Here is an 18347-nt window from a genome sequence, read left to right on the forward strand (position 1 = left end):
GAGATTTGGCGCCTCCTAGAGAGAGGCCACAGGAGCCAAGGGTCAGGAGACCGAATCCGGAAAACTTGTTTACTGTGGTGGCTCAGCTCTTCGTCCCTTTCTTGCTCTAGAGTAGGTCCCGGAACTGGTCGACCTGGGTATTTAGAGAGAAACTTGGGTAGGGTGTTGCAGCGGTGGCCATGTTTTAACCTGGCAAAAAGGACGCATGAAAGTGGCGTGGTTGCTGCCTTCGGGCCAAGTTTCCACCAGGGGAAGGCCCAAGCGGTTACCCTGACAACGGGGAACAGAGGCATCCTGGGAAGGACAGAGGCTAGGGCTAGAAGTACTTCGTTCTAACGTCAGGACACCATATGTCAAGTAACTTTGGAGTGGGATCTGTGGTATTTGGACAGGAAAATTCCAAGACGTCAGAATGGGAGGGAAATTAAATCATCTCGGGTCTCTTCAGGCTTTACTTTCACAACCAGACACATCCACAGCTGAGCCTTGTTTCTACTTTGGCCCAGCCTTTTCATTCGTTCAGGCTCTCCTGGTGGCTTAAAGGGTTAAGAATCTGCCTGCAATGCAGGAGACACGGGTTCGATCCCTGGGTAAGGAAATGGCTATCCATTCCAGTATTCTTGCCTGGAGAATCCCATGGACAGAGGAGCCTGGTGGGCTACAGTTTTTAGGATTGCAAACAGTACAGCAGGACTGAGGAACACTTTCTTTAATTTCTTCTGGAGTTATTTCTCTTCTCTTCCCTGGTCGGATACTGGACATCTGTCTGCCTGGGGGTTTATCTTTCGGTATCCTATCTATTTGCTTTTTCATACTGTTCATGGGGTTCTTGAGGCAGAAATACTGAAGTGATTGCCATTCCCTTCTCCAGTGGACCATGTTTTGTCAGAATGCTCCACTGTGACCCGTCTGTTTTGGATTGCCCTGCATGGTATGGCTCATAATTTCATTGAGTTACATAAGGCTGACTTGTTTCGTAAATGGAGAAATAGGTCCAGTGACCTGCCCTAGTTCACTATGGCTTAGGGGCAGAGTGTAGCCTAGAACTGGGGTCAATGGCTGTCCCAGGTCTCATCAGGGAAGTGTTGAGGACTGATCCCCAATGTAAGTAAAATCTTGGTTATTAAGAGATGTCAGCTACAAATTGGCACTTGCAAAGAGCTTTTGCCAGCGACTGAACTGCACCAACAAGGGCCCTTCCCGTCTGCCTGTGCTGGTGCAGCTGCTAACCTTCAACACTCCCCAAAAGGAATTCGGGGTGGAGAGGGAGGCACTCTGTGCTCCTGGGAAACGGATGAAACAGGTCTTTAGACAGTTAGATATTTTCAGGAACTGATTTTATGATCCCAATCCTTGCATTTCCTCATATCTAGAAAGGCACTAAATCCCTTGATGGTGACATCAGTTCCTCATGATTAACAGAAAACCTTTTGTGAAGTAAGCTCAGGAGTGCATTGAACTCCCCCTTTACCACAGCTTATGTATTGACCTTCCCCCCACTGCCTCTTTGGAGCAGTCTTTCAGAGCTATCTGAAGTGCTCTCTCCTAGGCTGCAGTCCTCATTTTGCCCCCAAATAAAACTTGACTCACAACTCTAAACATTTTTTTAGTTGACAAAGACCTCATAGTCATGTATTTGCTTCTTTGTGGTTTAGGCTTTCCACTTGTTTGCATGCTTATTTGATTAATTTGTTAGTCCTGTGGGGCACAGCTTGTGTCTGATTTTGCTTGTCATTGTATCTCCAGAACTGTATTTTTAAAAATAATTAGTAGTGTTACGAGGTGTTGTCACTTTTGGCCATCTAGCCATTGTCACCTGCAAATTAGCATTTGCCATCTATCTCTGCTGCTGCTGCTGCTAAGTCACCTCAGTCGTGTCCGAGTCTGTGCGAACCCATAGACGGCAGCCCACCAGGCTCCCCCGTCCCCGGGATTCTCCAGGCAGGAACACTGGAGTGGGTTGCCATTGCCTTCTCCACCATCTATCTCTACAGAGGATCAAATTATGAGCCACTATTGCTGCTGACCTTCAACACCCCCTGAAAGGAGTTAAACGTGGAGATTCGGAATGAGGCATTATGTGCTCTGGGGAAAATTGGCAGAATAGGTCTTCAGTTAGTTAGGTATTTTCAGGAGAAAATGTTATGAGCCCCGTTCTTGCATCACCTTGTACCTATGAAAGAACTAAAATCCTCCATGGTGACATCTTCTCGTAACTGGCAGACACATTCTGCAAAAAATATGGGCTTTATTACATATATTCCCCTTTCACCAAAATCACATATATACTGACCTTCCTCCTACCACTTCCAAGCAGTTTCTCAGAAATATCTGAAATGCTTTCTCCCAGACTATAGCCCTCATTTTGCACCAAATGAAATAACTCACAGCGCTCATGTTTTGCTTTTTTTTTTCAGTCAACAGCCAGCACTTTCCAAAATCATAGTGCTGATCATGCTCCTCACTCACTGGAGAACCTCCAATGGCTTGTCTTCAGCTCCATCTACAAAATAAGTCCAGCCTCTTCACTGCACTACAACAGACCCTTCACAAGTTGGCCCAGCCTCACCTTTTCATCTTATGTCTTATAGCCCCTGTTTGTCTGCTGTTCTGTACACCTACGTTCAGTTCCACCATTCAGCCCCCTCTCTTTGGAATGGGGAATCTTGATTTTACCACTTTCTAACTCTATGACCTCAGGCAAGTCATTTAATTTCTGAGTCTCAGTTTCCTCCACTGTCAGAAACTATAAAGAGATCTGAAAAAATGAGTTTATGGCACCTATTCATGCCCAGACTTGTGTTCAGACAAGACTTGTGTTCAGACCACTCCATTCACCCAACCAGCAGCCCTCCCAAGTCCAGTCCTTCAAAGCTCAGTTCCAGGGACTTCGCTGGTGGTCCAGTGATTAAGAATCGACCTTCCGATGCAGGAGACGAAGGTTCCATCCCTGTTCAGGAAACTAAGGTCCCACATACCTCACCAGGTAACTAAGCCAGCACGCAGCAACTACTGAGCCTGCATGCCACAACTAAGACCTGATGCAGTCAATTAAATAAGTAAATTAAAAAAAAAAAAACAGTTCCAGTCCCATGCTTCACCTAGCCCTCCCACATCCCCACCAGCTGCAGAGTTATCCACGCTCTTGCCTGCCTCCCTTTGCACTTGGCACTGTCGCTGTGCTGTATTCTAGCCTGCCTGCTTCAGAGGTCTCTTTGATAATTTTTCCCAAGCTCATTCCTTTCCTTCATCTCTGAAAATCCACCCAGTCTCTCAGGCCTGAAACCGAGGATCATTCCTGTGCAACCTCTGTTTCTCCACACACTCTCCCACTTCCATGTGCTCTAGCTCAAAAATAGACCATGTTTGCACAGTCACCCTAGCCTGAGACACCATCATCTGTGGCCTGGACCATGACCATAGCTTCCTGATCAATGTCCCTGCTTTCACTCCTTCCCCCACATTCTATTTTTCACAGGGCAGCTGGAATGATGGTCTTAAATGTAAATAAGATCATGTCATTCCTGGGCTTAAACTCCTCCAGAGGCTTCCAATAACTCTTACAGGAACATCTGTAACTGTACTCATCCTGATAGCATTTATGGCCCTCTGTAAGCAAGACCACGCCTGCCTCTTCAGCCCTTCTTCCCGCCACTGTGGTCCTCAGGTCACTCTCAACTGTGCTGGCCTGGTCTCCACCCCTAGAACGTACCAAGCTCATTCCCACCTCTAGATTTAGAATTAGCAGTTCCTTCTGCCTGGAATGCTCTTCCACTGGCTCTTCACTGGCTAGCTTCTCCTTGTCATCCGGCTCTCAGTTCAAATACCACTTCCTTGGGTGGTGAGGGTGGGGACATTGACACCAGATCTAAAGTAGCCACTGGGGGCTTCCCTAGTGGTCCAGTGGTTAAGAATCTGCCTGCTAATGCAGGGGACATGGGTTCGATTCCCCAGTCTGGGAAGATACCACGTGCTGCAGAGAAACTAAGCCCGTGCACCACTGCTACTGAGCCAGCCCTCCAGAGCCCATGAGCCACAACTCCCGAAGCCCACGTGCCTAGAAGCTGTGCTCCACAACAGAAGCCCCTGCAATGAGAAGTCTGTGCACCCCAACTGGAGAGTAGCCCCCACTCACTGCAACTAGAGAAAGCCCGCGTACAGCAATGAAGAGCCAGCACAGCCAATAAACAAATAAATCTTTTTTAAAAAGTAACATTGCCCCCCACACACACATTCTAGTCATCTTTAATACCACTATGTCTTATTTTTTCATAACACTTGTCACTACTTGAATTGTCCTCTTTAAAGTTCACATGTATACTGTAGGGTTGTCTTTTTCTTATTCAATCTTCTATCCCCAATGCCTAGAATAGTGCCTGGGATGAGTTCAATGACTATTAATAGTTATCAGTAGTATCCTGTACTGAATGTTTGCTACATGTCAAATATTGTGCTAAGTACAATATATTGCCTCAATTTCACCACAATCCTTTGACATACTGTTACCCTTCTATAATGAGGAGCTGAGGCTGACAGCAGCTAAGTTACTTCCCAATTATCAAAAGGAAATGGAGAAGGCAGATTTGAAGCCAGGTCCGCAAACTTAACTCATCAGTATTTAGTAGTTAGTTGGTCTTCTTTGCCTTTGTAAATCACCACCGCCCCCACATGCACAGTCCGAAACAATGAGAGGAGTCGAACTGCAAAATCTCCGAAAGAAGGAAGCCCTGCAGTCTGGGCTGAAGGTCAAGGGAGAGAGAATAGTGACACCTGGACTGCAAATTGGGGCAGTGTGAGACGAACTCATTTTGTTCCACAAGCATAACAACCTGTTGTGCTCCCACCAATTGTCAGGCTGTGTTCGAGGCCCTGAGGATTAAACTATGAGAATTTCACACCCCAGTTCCCTCTGCCCAGCAAAGGGCTCCTAGGAGGACGTTCTATTGGATGTCTGTGCTGTCTGGGGGCAAGGGTATCCAAATCATATCTCAGGCAGTCGGAGACCAGCCAAAGCCAAGTCCAGGGCTACGCCTCAGAGGACCTGCAGCAGGCCCAGGTGTGTTTATTTTGGAGAGGGCTGGGTAAAATGGAGGTCAGGAGCTTCCAAAGACTGAAAAACAATCAACTCGTTTCCAAAACCTCAGCTACCTGAGGCAGACAGAGGTGGGTGGAGAAGTTCCTGTTTTTGTTTCAGCTTTAGCCAAAGGGGGAAACTTGGATTCCAGCCCTTTTTTGGAGCACAGAGTACTTTCCTGAGTTCATGGAAGCCCCATGATTGACCCATGAGAGGTGAGGCAGAGCTTGGTAATGGAAGGACCATCCACGAAAATATCAGCACCCCTGGAGACACATTATTCCCTCTAGGCATCTGGTTCAGCACCAAGCTCCAGTATTGCTTACTGAGAAGGAATACCAATACCCACTTAATTATTATGGAATTAATTCTCTTTGATTCTGACTAGATTCAGTTCCAAAATTTAAATTCCAGTTGCATGCCTTGGAGCAGAGGGTGATTTGTAGCTTTCCGCAGAACCAACAGAAAAATGAGAACAGCAGACATGGCAATTTGGCCCCACAGCCCTTTCATTATGAGATCATATGGAGGCTACATTGATACATTCTATTCCCACAAACTATTCAGGACAATGACAAAAAGATTTAGTCTCGGAGGGGGTTAATGGACCACATATGAAGAGTCTAAACAGATTCTGTTAAATTCGGGTGACAACGGAAAATATTATGACAGAAAAGAAGATTTCAGTTCCAGAAGACATCAGATTTGGGGATTTTCCTCTGCAGAATAAACAGGCAGCAGCCTTTTCTCCTTCTCACTCAAATTTGAGAGGGGTTCTCAAATTAAGGATTCCCTGTTACGCAAACTTGACTCGACACAGCCTCCCGTGAAACCCTGGCTTCCCACCGTCTCCCTCCCTCCGTCACACTTCATGTTCCAACCTCATGCCCTGCCTCTCATCACTCAGCGTGCTGCCCCCAGTCATCTCTGGACCTCGGCACACGACGTTCCCTCTGCCTACAGCGATCTCTGTCTAGACAGGGCTAGGTCTCTCAGCTCTGTGCTCCCCTGGTGCCTGGTACTGCCCTATCACCACATGTTATTGTAGCTGTTTGTTTAACTCAGCTGTCCCCCACTAGACACTGTGGGGGCGCGGCCCTATCTGTCTAGGTCACCTCTGAATCCCCAGAGCCTGGTACTGTTCCCGGCACAAAATAGAAAGTGGAAATGGACTCATCAATTGCCAATCCAAATGATCTGTTGGTGCCTTCAGAACCTGAAATAAATATACTAAGAAACGAAGACAGGCAGGAATGTGAGTGAGCTCCCTGAAAGAAGGGGAAGGTGCACGCCGCTCCTGCCTTTCCCTAAGAGCTTACCCAGCTCCTACTTATGAGCAAAATCCATGGATTTTTTTTTTTTTTGCTGACCACAGTAACAGAAGAGACTATAAAATTCAGCTACCCATCTGGTTCTTCATGGTCCAAGAAAATACAGCAATTTCCAACTCCAGGGAGACAAGCACTCAAATCATGAAAGCTTAAACCTAGCCTGTTGTAGGATCCCCTGAAGAGTAGTATGAATTTGACTCAAGGAGAGAAGAGAAGAAAGTGTCATTTACTCTGTAAGGATCGATTCCCTGGTGGTCTTCCGAGAGGATGGGTTTGATGTTTCCTCATAGTGGTTTCCCCCCTCTGGCCTTCAAAGCCAACCTGCTGAGTTCAACAGCTGGTCCTTGCTTCTCTTTCCTTCTACTCGTGCCAACGTGCTCCTTATCGTGAAGCCCATCATCAGTTAGTGCTTCACAGATTGGGTTGAAAAGAAGCTGGCCTTCCAATGGGAGCACTTTAACATCTGTCCTCGTCCACTGTCAAAAACTGGCTGCTACTTCTGTGCGAAGAGGATGGGTTTGCTTTTTCATGTTTTATGTTGGAATCAGGGTTAACTGAGAATTGCTGGTGAGAGCTCAAACAAGAACTGGCTCCTCCTTTATCTAAAAGTATCATGTGAGATACTTGGCAGCCTCAAGAGTTTGCCTTATTTCATTTCTCTCATCACTGGCACACCTTTCTGCTCCTGGCAGGAAAAAAATAGGTCAAAGGTTCTGAAAAGCTCTTGGCATTTGGGGCTCAACAGGGGAAGAGTATTTTCAAAACCATGCTGGAAATGCCAGCTCTGGAGAGATTTGACAGCCAGTTTGAAAGCTTCAGGCAGTTTGGATAAGCATCTGGACTTCGGGTACATTTCTCAGCCTGCTCTGTGATCCCTTTGAAGTTTATCCAACTTGAATAAACCTTCCAGAAAGCTGGGGCCAGTAAAAAGGCTTTCTCTGGAAGTCCCCCTGGATGTGCCCTATTGCTTTCTCACAAGGCAGGCATCCCATCAGGATCAAGAGATCTGAGAAGCAGAAAAGGAAGAAGTCTGAGGTAGAATGTTTCTATAATATTCATCTTTCTTTTTTTCTTCTTCTTCTGAGCCTTTTTACAAATGGAGAAGGAGGCAGCAGATGGATCGCCAAAGTCCCAGTGGACTTGGAGGCCCATGAACTCAGATCTTATTGTGGCTTGCCTGTGATCCCTCTGCACTGATGCAACCTCTTTCTGAAGGCCCAGGGCTAAAGATGTACAGAAAAAGCACTCCACGGGCTAGATTAACAAAGAATAACAAAAGATGCCATGTGCAGTCCAGGAGGGAGGGTGAGAGGGCCCTCCGTCAGTACAGGAAGGAATTTCCATGTCATTTCCTGGAGAAGCACTCCCTGCTTCCCTGGGCCAGGGGCTGCCACTTTATCTTTCCTCCTGTTCGCACAGACTTTTCTAATCATGGAATTACTGGAGCAGCAAGAAGAGAGTGTGCTTGCTTGGAAGAGCTGTCAGGCAGATAGATGAATGTACCTCAGCACCAGGTGGCATTTCAAAAGGTGCATCCTGGATGGGGCTTTGCATCACACCCTAGAGATGAAGAGGGTGAGTGGGGTACCAGATACCCATCTCTTTTAAGGAAGAAAATAGGGAGTGGCCTTTATGAACTGGAAAGAGGTCTTCAAACTGCTTTTGGTTCATTCATGAGAAGGGACTGAGCAATGCCCTCTCTCTGATTTGGAGAAGTGTGCCATGAAGGATAGAACAGGTGGTCCGGAGGACCAAAGGATGACTCAGAAGTATCAGAGAGGAGACCTGAGCTGGGGACCCTCTCTACAGGAGCATTCCACAGCTTTACTGGTTGACCACAGGCAATGAAGGAGATGCCCCCTTTTGATCCTGGGACCGAATGATAAGAAGATGACAGAGATGCAGCTGCAGCCCCAGAGAAACCCCAGTGGCACTGACATTGCAGATAGTTTTATTTCTTTATTTATTGATAAAAAAATATTAATAGCAATTAAAAAAATCCCAAACATTCACAACCCATCCAGAGTCCTATAAAGTTTGAGCCATTTGTTCCCAGTGGAGTCCTTCATCTGATGGAAATGGCGATTTCAGCCAAAAGGCCCCTTCATGTTTTTCATGGGCGGGTACTGTTGCTCCATCGGCATGGCCCCAAAGCAGTCAGAAGGGTTACAGTGGCCAGTCTTGCCCGGCGGGCCCATGGGGCCTGGGGGACCAGGGATGCCAGGAATGCCTTGCTGGCCCATTGGCCCAGTCGCACCCATCTTGCCATACCCTGGAGGACCCTGGGGACCTAAGGCAGGAAGGAGTCAGAGAAGGGGAATCAGGAAACCCAGGTCATAAGAAAAGAAGAAATAACAGTCATGGTAAATAATAGGAATACCTTCCATCTGATGACTATTTCTCCAGCTACACCATATTTTCATGAAGACTTGATCTGATCCTGACGTTAACTGAACAGTGACAGTAATACCACTGGCTAATTTTATTCAGGGTTTCCACCTGCCGAGCAGAAGCCAAGTGCTTTCTCTGCATTATTCATGGAATCGTCGCAGCAATTCCATGAGAAAGAAACTATCATCTCATTTTGGAGATGAGGACACGGGCTCAGAGAGGTCACGCACCTGCCATGTGGTGAAGCTACATCTCAGAACCAGGCTAAACTTCGGTCATTTCCCTCTTAGGCTCATCGAGGTGATATAGCCAGTAAAATGATGAGCGGGACCTAAGCTTGCATTCCCTGGCCCCACCACATCCGAGTCTCTTCCACTCTGTCATGCTCGCCCAGGTTAGGACTTGAGAACAGGCCTGGGCTCTCCCACCTAATCCTCAACACTCCTGCCCCACCAACACACACACACACACACATACACACCTATGCCCTAACAGAGACTCTTATACACAGTGCCATTACTATAAATGTTGGTTGATAGGCCTATGGTTATTTGAGACACTACACAACTATGTTACGGAAAGAACATCAAGAAAGGAGCTCTCAGCTGTTCCAGATTCACAGTCTCAAAGACTGACTTTTCCTACCTGGGGGGCCGGGGAGACCAATTTCTCCTGTGATGCCAACACCAATGTCTCCCTTTTCACCTTTGGTACCAGGCAATCCTGAAACAAAAGAAATAAGATAAGAGGTCCCATCCTGGAGTAGAAAAATGGTCTACCTGGTCAGATTATTTGAAACACACGTATACACGCAAATGCTATACTCACAACAAACCTCGTGCAATGCTTCTGTGTGCCCCCAAGAACTAGGCATGTAACTGGAGGGCAGACCTACCTCTCATCCCGGGCAAGCCCTGCCGTCCTTCTCTGCCAATCTGACCGGGGAGTCCCGGTGATCCTGGGGAGCCTGGCCGGCCTGGGGGACCGTCCTTCCCTGGGGGCCCTGGTCGCCCTGGAGCTGCTGCCATCTCCATGGGAAACTGCATCCTGGAGGTGTAGTAAGCCATCCTCTCTGTAAGAAAGGACAGGGACTGGTCACAGGGCACCCTGGGGACTCAGAACGACAGGCTGCCGGCGTGAAGTCCAAGACAGCCTTTCTTCAGAGGGACGTCAGAGCAAGGAACACACAAGTGGATCTCTTAGGTGGTCGCGTGTGCCCTCTCCCCCACATCACTCCCCACAGTGATCTTCCTGAAACCCAGATCTGATTCCAGCATCTCTTTTCTCCAGCAGCCTTTATTAATCCATCACCGGCTTCAGAATAAAGTCCAGACTCCTTGCTTGGCATTCAAGGTCTGCTTCCCAAGCAAGATGCCTGGCCCCTTCTGGAAAGGTCCATGTTTTCCCCAGTCCCTAGCTTACTGATGTTGGATGAACAGATCAACAGGAGAAAAAGCTGAAAATGAAACCACACCAGCCATCTTAAGGCTGCTGCGCGCCCCTCTATTTAGAGCTCACTCTCTGCAGACTCATTTGGTATCAATTTTCTTGTCTGTCTCCTCTGCTTCAGTGGGGGCTTGGGGCAGGGGGGCAGGAGGGAATCATTTTGTCTCTGAACAGAGCAGGTGAGAGGGAAGGCTGAAGTCTAATTGAACAGATGCCTGTAGGTGGGGCTGCGAGGTAAGTAGCGGGGTGGATACTTTAAGGGAAAGGAGGCTGGGGTGGGGTGGAGAAGCAGCTGGGAAGGGCGAACAGTACCCACTGCCAGCCAGTCAGCTGCCAATTACCATCAAACATTTTAATGATCTCTTGTCTGATGAACCTCTTGATTTCATCATAATTCACCATGTCTCCCTGAGGAAAGAGAAGAAACCTGCCTCAATCACACTTTCAAGTCTGGGACTCATCTCTCCTGGGAATAGATTTCATGGGAATAAAGGATGGGGGGGCTGGGGAACAAAGGTCCCAGAAGCCTCCCACAGACACTGAAGCCAATGTCCTAACACCCCTAAAGTGGAAGAAAACATTTTGTGCATCTTCCTAGGGAAAGGGTCTCCACCCCCTCCACTCTCCCACACAGTTAAGAACTACCCATATGGAGGTCACACTGTTCTGCAGAGCATCTACAGGAGCTTCTAAAATGGTCTGCGCTCTGCCTTGCACGCCTGCTCTGTGGGACCAGTGCCCCTGGTGGCCAGCCTCCTCCTTACCATGGAGCCAGGCACCCCGGGCAATCCGGGGCTTCCCGCAGGCCCCGGAGATCCAGGGTGGCCTCTCTCTCCTGCAGGACCTGGCGGCCCCGCAGGTCCCATGGAGCCACTCTTGCCAGGCCCGCCAGGCATGCCCGCTCTCCCCTTCTCTCCTGCCTGGCCCTTCTGTCCTGAAGGTCCCGGGTCGCCCTGCGAGGACAGGAAGTCACATGGTCCAGCATTGCCAAGTACCGTCAAGTTTATCTCACGGTGTCTCAGTGGCCTGCCCCCGTGTTCAGTGCTGCACCCACCCCCAGCATCTCCCTCTGGACCACAGCATCTTGACAGGCGGCCCCATGTCTCTGCCCCCAAGGCAGACCTTTTAAAGGATGGTTTTCATGTTCTTACTCCCTACTGAGACATTTCCATATCTCCCAATTGCCCTCAGCATGAAGGTTCAATCCCTCAGCCAGGTATTCCAGGCCATCATGACGGGGTCCTGACTATGTCTGCTCCAGCCTCGTTTTCCTGCCCGTGTGCTTCCAGCCACACCTTGCTGGTGATGATTCTGACTCAGCCATGTGTCTTAGCCCTCCCAGCCTGGAAGGCCTTCCCTCTCCCCAGTGTCCTCCTTCCACTCGGCTGTAAGGTCCCTGTTCTCTGTACAGCCTCCCTGGCGCCCCAGGCTTAGTGGATCGCTCCCTCCCTCTGATTCCACAGCACTGCATCTAAAACCCAACAGGCTCCAGTGTAAGTGTGACTGGACTAAGTGGGCACCGGGCCCACGGCTAAGACAGGGCCTGGCAGGTGAGTAAAGCCAAGCAGATGCTCGCAGAATGAATGCATGAATCAATCAGGAGTGAATGAACATGAGAGTTCCGTTCTTCCGACCAAAGCTAAGAACCTTGCAACAGCCCCACGTGAGAAGTCTTCAGAGACGAGGTTGCTCCAAGTTCCGCCCATTTCTCTTCCCTGCCCACTGGCCTTGCAGTGTCTCCTCTCCATGGCTAAAGTCAGAGCTTCGGGCTGGGCTTCATCAACTCATGAGCTGCTCCTCTCAAACCCAGCCAGTGCCCAACTCACCTTTGGACCTGGGGGTCCATAGAGTCCCTGTTTTCCAGGGGGTCCCTAGAAGAAAGCAGAAGTCAAGGGTGAAGTCTGTGCAGCATCTCCAAACCATCCAGGGGAAACAGGTGTCATGAAAGGACCTTCCAAAGCGTTAGGCCCCCAAACCGTGTCCAACTGGGTTCTGTGCGAGAAAGGATGAGAACCTCCCTACCAAGAGCGTGGACAGCAGGAAGGGAGAATTATGTTTCCAGGACGTGGCCTCGTATGATTGTGTTAGGTGGGCCCCTTGTCACAGACAGAGAGCAGTGAGAAGTTAGAATGAAAGGGAGGGCCTGGCAAGAGCAGGTCCCCAGGAGATGTGTATTTGGACTTTATTATTATCATTGGCTTTTTTGGACCAGGTATATGGTTTTATTTTGTTGTTTTTTTTAAAAAAAGAAGAGTGAAAAACAAGGCTCATTCTCATCCTTCTTCCTAGTCCCCAGTTCCTCTCCTGTAATAACAAGGGCACCAGTTGCCTGTATATCCATCCAGAGATGGTCTGTATATACAGGAAGCATTTACCAAGTGAATGAAGAGGGGTCAGGGCAAAGCCAGGAGCTAAAAGAAGCATCCCTGAGAGGAAACGAGAAGCCCAGCACAACGGTACCTCTTTGCCAGCTGCGCCATCCGCGCCGGGTTCACCCTGGGGAGCAGAGAGCAACGGAGCTTGTGATGAGCCCCAACCCATTTCATGCCTCACCTCGCCCACCAGGTGTGGCCAGCCCCCATTCCACCTAGGAGCCACAATCCTCCCCACCTCCCCCTGACACTCTAGGCACAGGTTGTGGACACTCAGACCCCATGCCATGCTCTAGCCTGGCCCCGGCCACCCCCCAATTGAGTTCTGGGAAGGAAGAGCAGATTGCACCTGCCCTGCTCTTTGCTTGAGATCCTGGCATCTCACACATTTCCTGGCTCTGAGTGTATGTTCAGTGTTTGCTGAATGAAGGTTGTGAACCTGTGAACCTCTGTCCTTGATGAAGTCCCAGAGTTTGGCCAGGGCAGCCTCAGTGTCCACTCCTTCCCCAAGACGGGAGAGGCTGCCCCCTGGGCCCTGCCCACTTCTAGTGAAACGCTGGGGAAGAGGAATCTATGCTTGCAAGGCAACTGGCAGATTCGTAAGGGGACCCTGGAGGTTCTTAGCCTGTAGGCAGGAGGGACAAAGGACTGATGGGACCTGCCTGCCCAGGGCCCGTGGCAGGAATTAGAGGAGTGGGCGGCAAGACTGGAGCCTCTTGGCAGATGGGCTGGAGTCATCCACTTCGTTTCAGGGCACCAGCCCCAGGGGCATTGCTCTTGCCCCCACAGAAGAAAGTCCACTTGGGTGAAAAGCACCCCGGCCTGGGGGCTAGGAGACCTGGGTCCCTGCCCCAGTCTCCTGGGAGACTTTTCATCCCTGAGCCTGGCAGTCAGTTCTACCTGATGTGGCCCACCTGTCTAGAACCTCTGAAAGAGGGAGTATCACAGACTGGCTCCGGACCCAAGTTCTGGAGTCAGGCAGCCTCTTAATACTCAATAGCTGTGTGACTCTGGGCAACCTACTCAACCTTGCTGAGCCTTGGTTCCTTCATCTGTAAAACGGGGACAATCAGACCTACTAAATAGGGTGGCAGCGCAGATTGAACGACAACATGTCAGGCATGTAGGTCACCGTTTAGCCCAGTGTCAGGGACCAGTGTATCACAGCTCTGGGCATACATGCTAACGGACGCTGAGGAGTGGTTTCAGAGTTGCTGAGAAAGCTCCAGCAATAACACTGCGTTTGGGTGCCTGACGTTTACAGGTTTTCTATGCGACCAACAAGCTCCGCTGGGGAGGGGACAGGGGTGGGACAGGGAGCAGTTTCCCCGTCCGACACCTCAAGGAGGGATGTGCAGGTGGGTGCCAGGTCTGGCAGCCGTCTGCTGCGTGGCTGGCCCAGTGCTGGCTTGTACAGCTTGTCCTTTATTCCAAACAGGATGAGATCCTCGGGCATAAGCTCCAAGCTGCCATCGTGGTGCTGAGCACCTCTCCTTCCCCAGAGATCCCCAAAGTGCAGGGCTGTGTGCAGCTGACAAAGTCCACTGGCCCTTTCCCCTGGGCTGTGCCTTAAGAGGTAGGGTCTTACCGGGGGACCAGGGTGTCCAGGGGGGCCAGGTTGGCCTGGAAGACCTAAAAGGCCCCTTTCTCCAGTGGCTCCACGGTCTCCTTTCGGGCCCTAGAGAAAAAGATGGAGATGGCGGGAGTGAAGAGTGAACCCCACAGAGCCAGAGGCAGACAGTGAGCATGAGGGACCCTGTCCCCCAGTTCTGAGGCCCCAGAGGGGGAGGTGGCGCTGCCTGAACTTGGGGAAGGACCCTGGGGAAGCCTCCAGGCCTCTCCGAAGGTCTTCACCCCGGGCCAGTTAGGGAGATGGACTGGAGGCAGGAGAGGCTTACAAGAGGGAAGGAGGGGGGATGGGGACATGCAGGGAAGGGAGGGACAAACCTCGGGGAGGGAGGGAAGTGAGGAGGAGCACGGCACTCACCACTGCGGAGATCCCAGCTGGGCCCGGCTGGCCTGGAGGCCCCGGCGGCCCCTAAAGGGAGACAAGTCAGTGAGTTGGAAAGAGGCTCCAGTAACAAAGCCCCAGGAGGCAGCGAGGGACCAACCGCAGGAACAAGCCCTGAACTTGGTTATGGCAGCTCCACCCTCTTCCCTGAGCCTTCCTTCCATCTACTCTTGCATTTGATCTGTGCCTGGGGATCCCTGGGCACAGAGGATGCGCACACCTGCTGTTTGCCGAGTGGTACAACTGGGGCCTGCACAGAGGGGATGATCTGGGAGCCAGAGCCAAGTGCAAGGGAGTGAAGTACATGGCACGTGGGCCTGGATGTCTTCTGAGGACCCCCAACAGTCCCCACCCTGCCGCCTTCCCTCTGTTCTGTGGGGGGAGCAGAGACCAGGAGCTTGTTTCTGTGCGGGGGTAGGTGACGGACAGGAGCTCAGCTCCAACCCCAACATCCTCGCAGGAAAGCCCCAAGCTCCCTGGTCCCCTGATGCTCACCCATCACGGGGGGGGGGGGGGGCGGGGACGAGCCTCAACCGCTCAGGAGGGCTCCCACCTGCCCCATCTCTCCACATCCCACCCTGGAGGCCCAGCTCACACATCACCTCCCTGGTCAGAGCGACACTTCCTCTGAACCCAGGGGGCACACGAGTCTCTCTCTCGGACACCTCCCTCTGTGCTCACCGATGGAAAGTTCTGGAGGCACAGGTTCTGTTCTACTCATCTGAAGCCTCCCAGGCCAGGAGTGGCCAGCCCTCAGCAGGGGGCTGAGCTGGATGGATGGAGGTGGGAAGAAGAGCCCTGCACACCCCAGCCCCGCAGTGAATCCCCACAATTCAGAGTGTGTGCTTCTTTCTTTCATCTCTGGTGTGGAGTGGGGGCAGGCAGGGCTAGACCTGGGGTCCCCAATGCAAGGTCTCTGGACCCCTTGAGAGCCATAAAAACAGTGATGAGGCCCCAAGAGTTCCTGTTGTGGGGTCCTGATCTATTTTTAACATTTCCAAAAGCCTTCTGGAAAGCAGACGGCCAGTGTATTCCCTTCTCTCTGGAACCGCACCAGCTCGGAGCCGTCACACTGATCAAAGGCGCCCATTGGCAGTCATCTGCGTTACAGATGCGTCAAGGAGAAGGGAAAGTCATTATTTCATAAACCTCCTCTCCAAGTCACCCTTTCTCAGTAAACACGCCACCCACTCACCCGGCTGCCCGAGCCAAACAGGAGTCATCCTCGATTCTCTCCTTCTGCCGCCTCCTGCCCCCTTCCCGTCTGGGTCATTAGCAAGTCCTCTACCTCCAAACACTTGCAGGATGGGTCCACCGCTACCCTCCGTCCACTGACATCTCTGCTACCACTTGCATGTCCTTCCCCTCCTGCCCTGAGGGCCTCCACCATCTGCACCACAACCTCTCCCAGCTCAGCCTTCCCGTCTCCAATCACGCCCTCCTCAAACTCCACTCCCCCGTGCCCTGCCTGTCTCAGGCTCTTCGCAGCAGCTACACCCCTGCCTGGACGCTCCTCCCCCAGTCGGCCCAATAGCTGACTCCTGCATGTTATTTGGGCCCCTGCTCAAAGACCACTTCCGCAGGGAAGTCGCCTCCCAGCCCTCCCCAGGACATCACATCACAGCCTGGTCCCTCCGCGCTCATCAACATGTGCCCACATGGAAGTTCTGGGATCAGGGGACCTTTCTACCTCACGCATCGCCGTAGCCCAGGGCTTGGAACAGTGCCTGGCATGGAGCAGGTGCTCAACAATTATTTGTTGAATAACCGAATGATCTCTGTTTGATAAGCAAACTCGAATGTGCCCAGAAAATGGCACAGAGCCGGGGAACTGCTGGATGGGGTGAGCCCAGAGCCCTTCTGGTTCTGCGCGGCTGGCGCTGCTCCTGCAGTCAGTTCTTTCAAGTCATCGTCAGCTCGCCCACCACCACCGCCACCCAGCCCAACGCGATCCACACTCTTAGAGAGACAGAGGATAAAACAGGTCAACTCACAACATGGCCAGGGGGGCCGGGTCTTCCCTGGGGTCCCATGGCACCAGGCTCGCCCTGCAGGAGCCAGAAAGAGGAAGGGATGACACAGAAACAGACTTACACACACGGGCCGTCAGGTAAGAGAGGGTTGAGCAGAGCAGATGGGACACACCAATGGCCGGAGGAAACACGCTGAGCCCTGGCCTCTCGGTCTAAGCCCTAGGGGACCAGCCCTACCTGTAAATACGGTTGGAGGGGGAAGCAAGGACCAGGCCTTTGTAGGTTAGTGACCCAGCAGCCCATAGCGGGAGGAGCCAGTTATAAGCCTTAAGAGGGGGAAGGTCAAGATGTGCAGAGTTGGGGAAAACCTCCCCCAGAAGGCCAAGCAGAGGAGGCAGCCACCTTGCCAGGGAGGAGGGAGGAAGGGGCAGCATTCAGGACTCAGCAGAACCCAGGGCTGTCTAAAGGTAGCACGCGTAGACCCCGGGCCCTTACCTCTGCTCCAGGCCGGCCACTGCTGCCCGGGGGGCCTGGCTTTCCACAGTCACCCTAGAGGAGAGAGGGGCATCTGGGGCTGACCAGATCTCCACGTGGCTCTGCCACCCCGACTGACCCCACATCAGAGGGGTCCTGCCACAGGCCCCCACTCTGATGCCCTTAGGCTGGCAGATGGCAAAGTCCCGACCCAGTCTGCCAGGCATTGGTGGCCTCAGAAGGTCTGAATGCTGGAATGACATCTCAGTCAAGGGTCAGGTGGCCTGTCCACTCCAGCTAGGCTGACCCATCTGCCCAAGGTCGAGCCTTGAGAAAAGCCAAGAAAACCCGGTTGGTGGAAGTCACCAGGTCCTTACCTTCGGTCCTGGGAGGCCAGGATGGCCAGGTTTTCCCTTGAAGCCCTGGAAGAAAAAGAAGGAGCTGCCACATCCCTCACCTCAAGCAGAGGCCACTTCTCACCCCTCCCTCTCCAGGTCAAACAAGTCAAACCCATCCAAAGCCATAACTCAGTCCCCAGGGTACGTGGATGGGCGCTGCCCCGCCCACCGAGTCACCTGCCCAGCTTTGGAATCTCCCAGTTCCCAGCCCCTTCCTGCAGCCTAGCTTACCGGGGGTCCCATGAGTCCGGGAGGGCCAGCAGGACCGGGGTCCCCCTAGGGAAAGAGACCAGGGGCACAGAGACAGGAGCTTTGTCCAGCTTGTACCCACTCGTTCACCACTGTCTCCCGCTTTCTTCAGCCCCTCCCCCAGCTCTCTGGGATGGAGGGTTTGTCACACAGGGCTTGGCCTCTGACTTGGCTGTGCACGCTGAGTGAATCCTGGCCCCTCTCTGAACCTTATTTTCCTTCTTTTGGGTACAGAAGGCAGTTGACCTTGATGCTCTGCCCTTCTCCATGGTCCCCTCCTTTTCAGATACCCCAGAAAAAACAGGCACAAGGAGCCAGGCAGGGCTGCTCAGGTCCTTCCATGTCTGCAGCCTGTTCTTTCTGACGCCCAGCCTAGTTTCTTAGTTGATTGAGCTTCTGGGTATAAATTTACTGCCTTCACTGCCTGCCAGCCCATCTAACCTGGTTAAAGCAGACTGGAAGAATGGAGAAACCAGGGGGCTCTGGGGCCTTCAGAGAAGTGGGGTGCGGTGAGAGGCAGACTGAGGGAAGGTGGGGGCACCTCCTGAAAGCGGTGTGGGGGATGAGATTCAGCTCCCTCCATCAGGGTTCCCTCAGCTTTGGCTCTTGGGGAAGGAAGGAGAAGGAA

At 51.8% G+C, this 18347-nt stretch overlaps 1 protein-coding gene across 4 annotated transcripts in view; it reads right to left on the reverse strand.

Annotated features, from left to right (window-relative positions):
- Positions 1–8363: 8363 nt before the first annotated feature.
- Positions 8364–18347, reverse strand: part of COL16A1 (collagen type XVI alpha 1 chain) — a 51749-nt gene continuing 41765 nt past the window's right edge. For 3 of the 4 annotated variants that reach the window (XM_055397857.2, XM_055397855.2, XM_055397856.2), the window contains 13 exons: positions 17702–17746; positions 17450–17494; positions 17094–17147; positions 16620–16673; positions 14602–14652; positions 14203–14292; positions 12703–12738; positions 12069–12113; positions 11007–11195; positions 10584–10650; positions 9692–9868; positions 9442–9519; positions 8364–8695 (listed from right to left, as the gene is read on the reverse strand). In XM_055397857.2, the coding sequence (XP_055253832.1) occupies positions 8493–8695; positions 9442–9519; positions 9692–9868; positions 10584–10650; positions 11007–11195; positions 12069–12113; positions 12703–12738; positions 14203–14292; positions 14602–14652; positions 16620–16673; positions 17094–17147; positions 17450–17494; positions 17702–17746 (1134 nt within the window). In that variant the 3' untranslated portion in view covers positions 8364–8492. The remainder of the gene's footprint in view (positions 8696–9441; positions 9520–9691; positions 9869–10583; positions 10651–11006; positions 11196–12068; positions 12114–12702; positions 12739–14202; positions 14293–14601; positions 14653–16619; positions 16674–17093; positions 17148–17449; positions 17495–17701; positions 17747–18347) is intronic. The other variant, XM_055397858.2, reaches the window with a different exon arrangement.

The sequence above is a fragment of the Moschus berezovskii genome, chromosome 2 (genome assembly GCF_049115385.1).
Source record: "Moschus berezovskii isolate FMDL1 chromosome 2, NW_MosBer_1.0, whole genome shotgun sequence".
NCBI lineage: Eukaryota > Metazoa > Chordata > Mammalia > Artiodactyla > Moschidae > Moschus > Moschus berezovskii.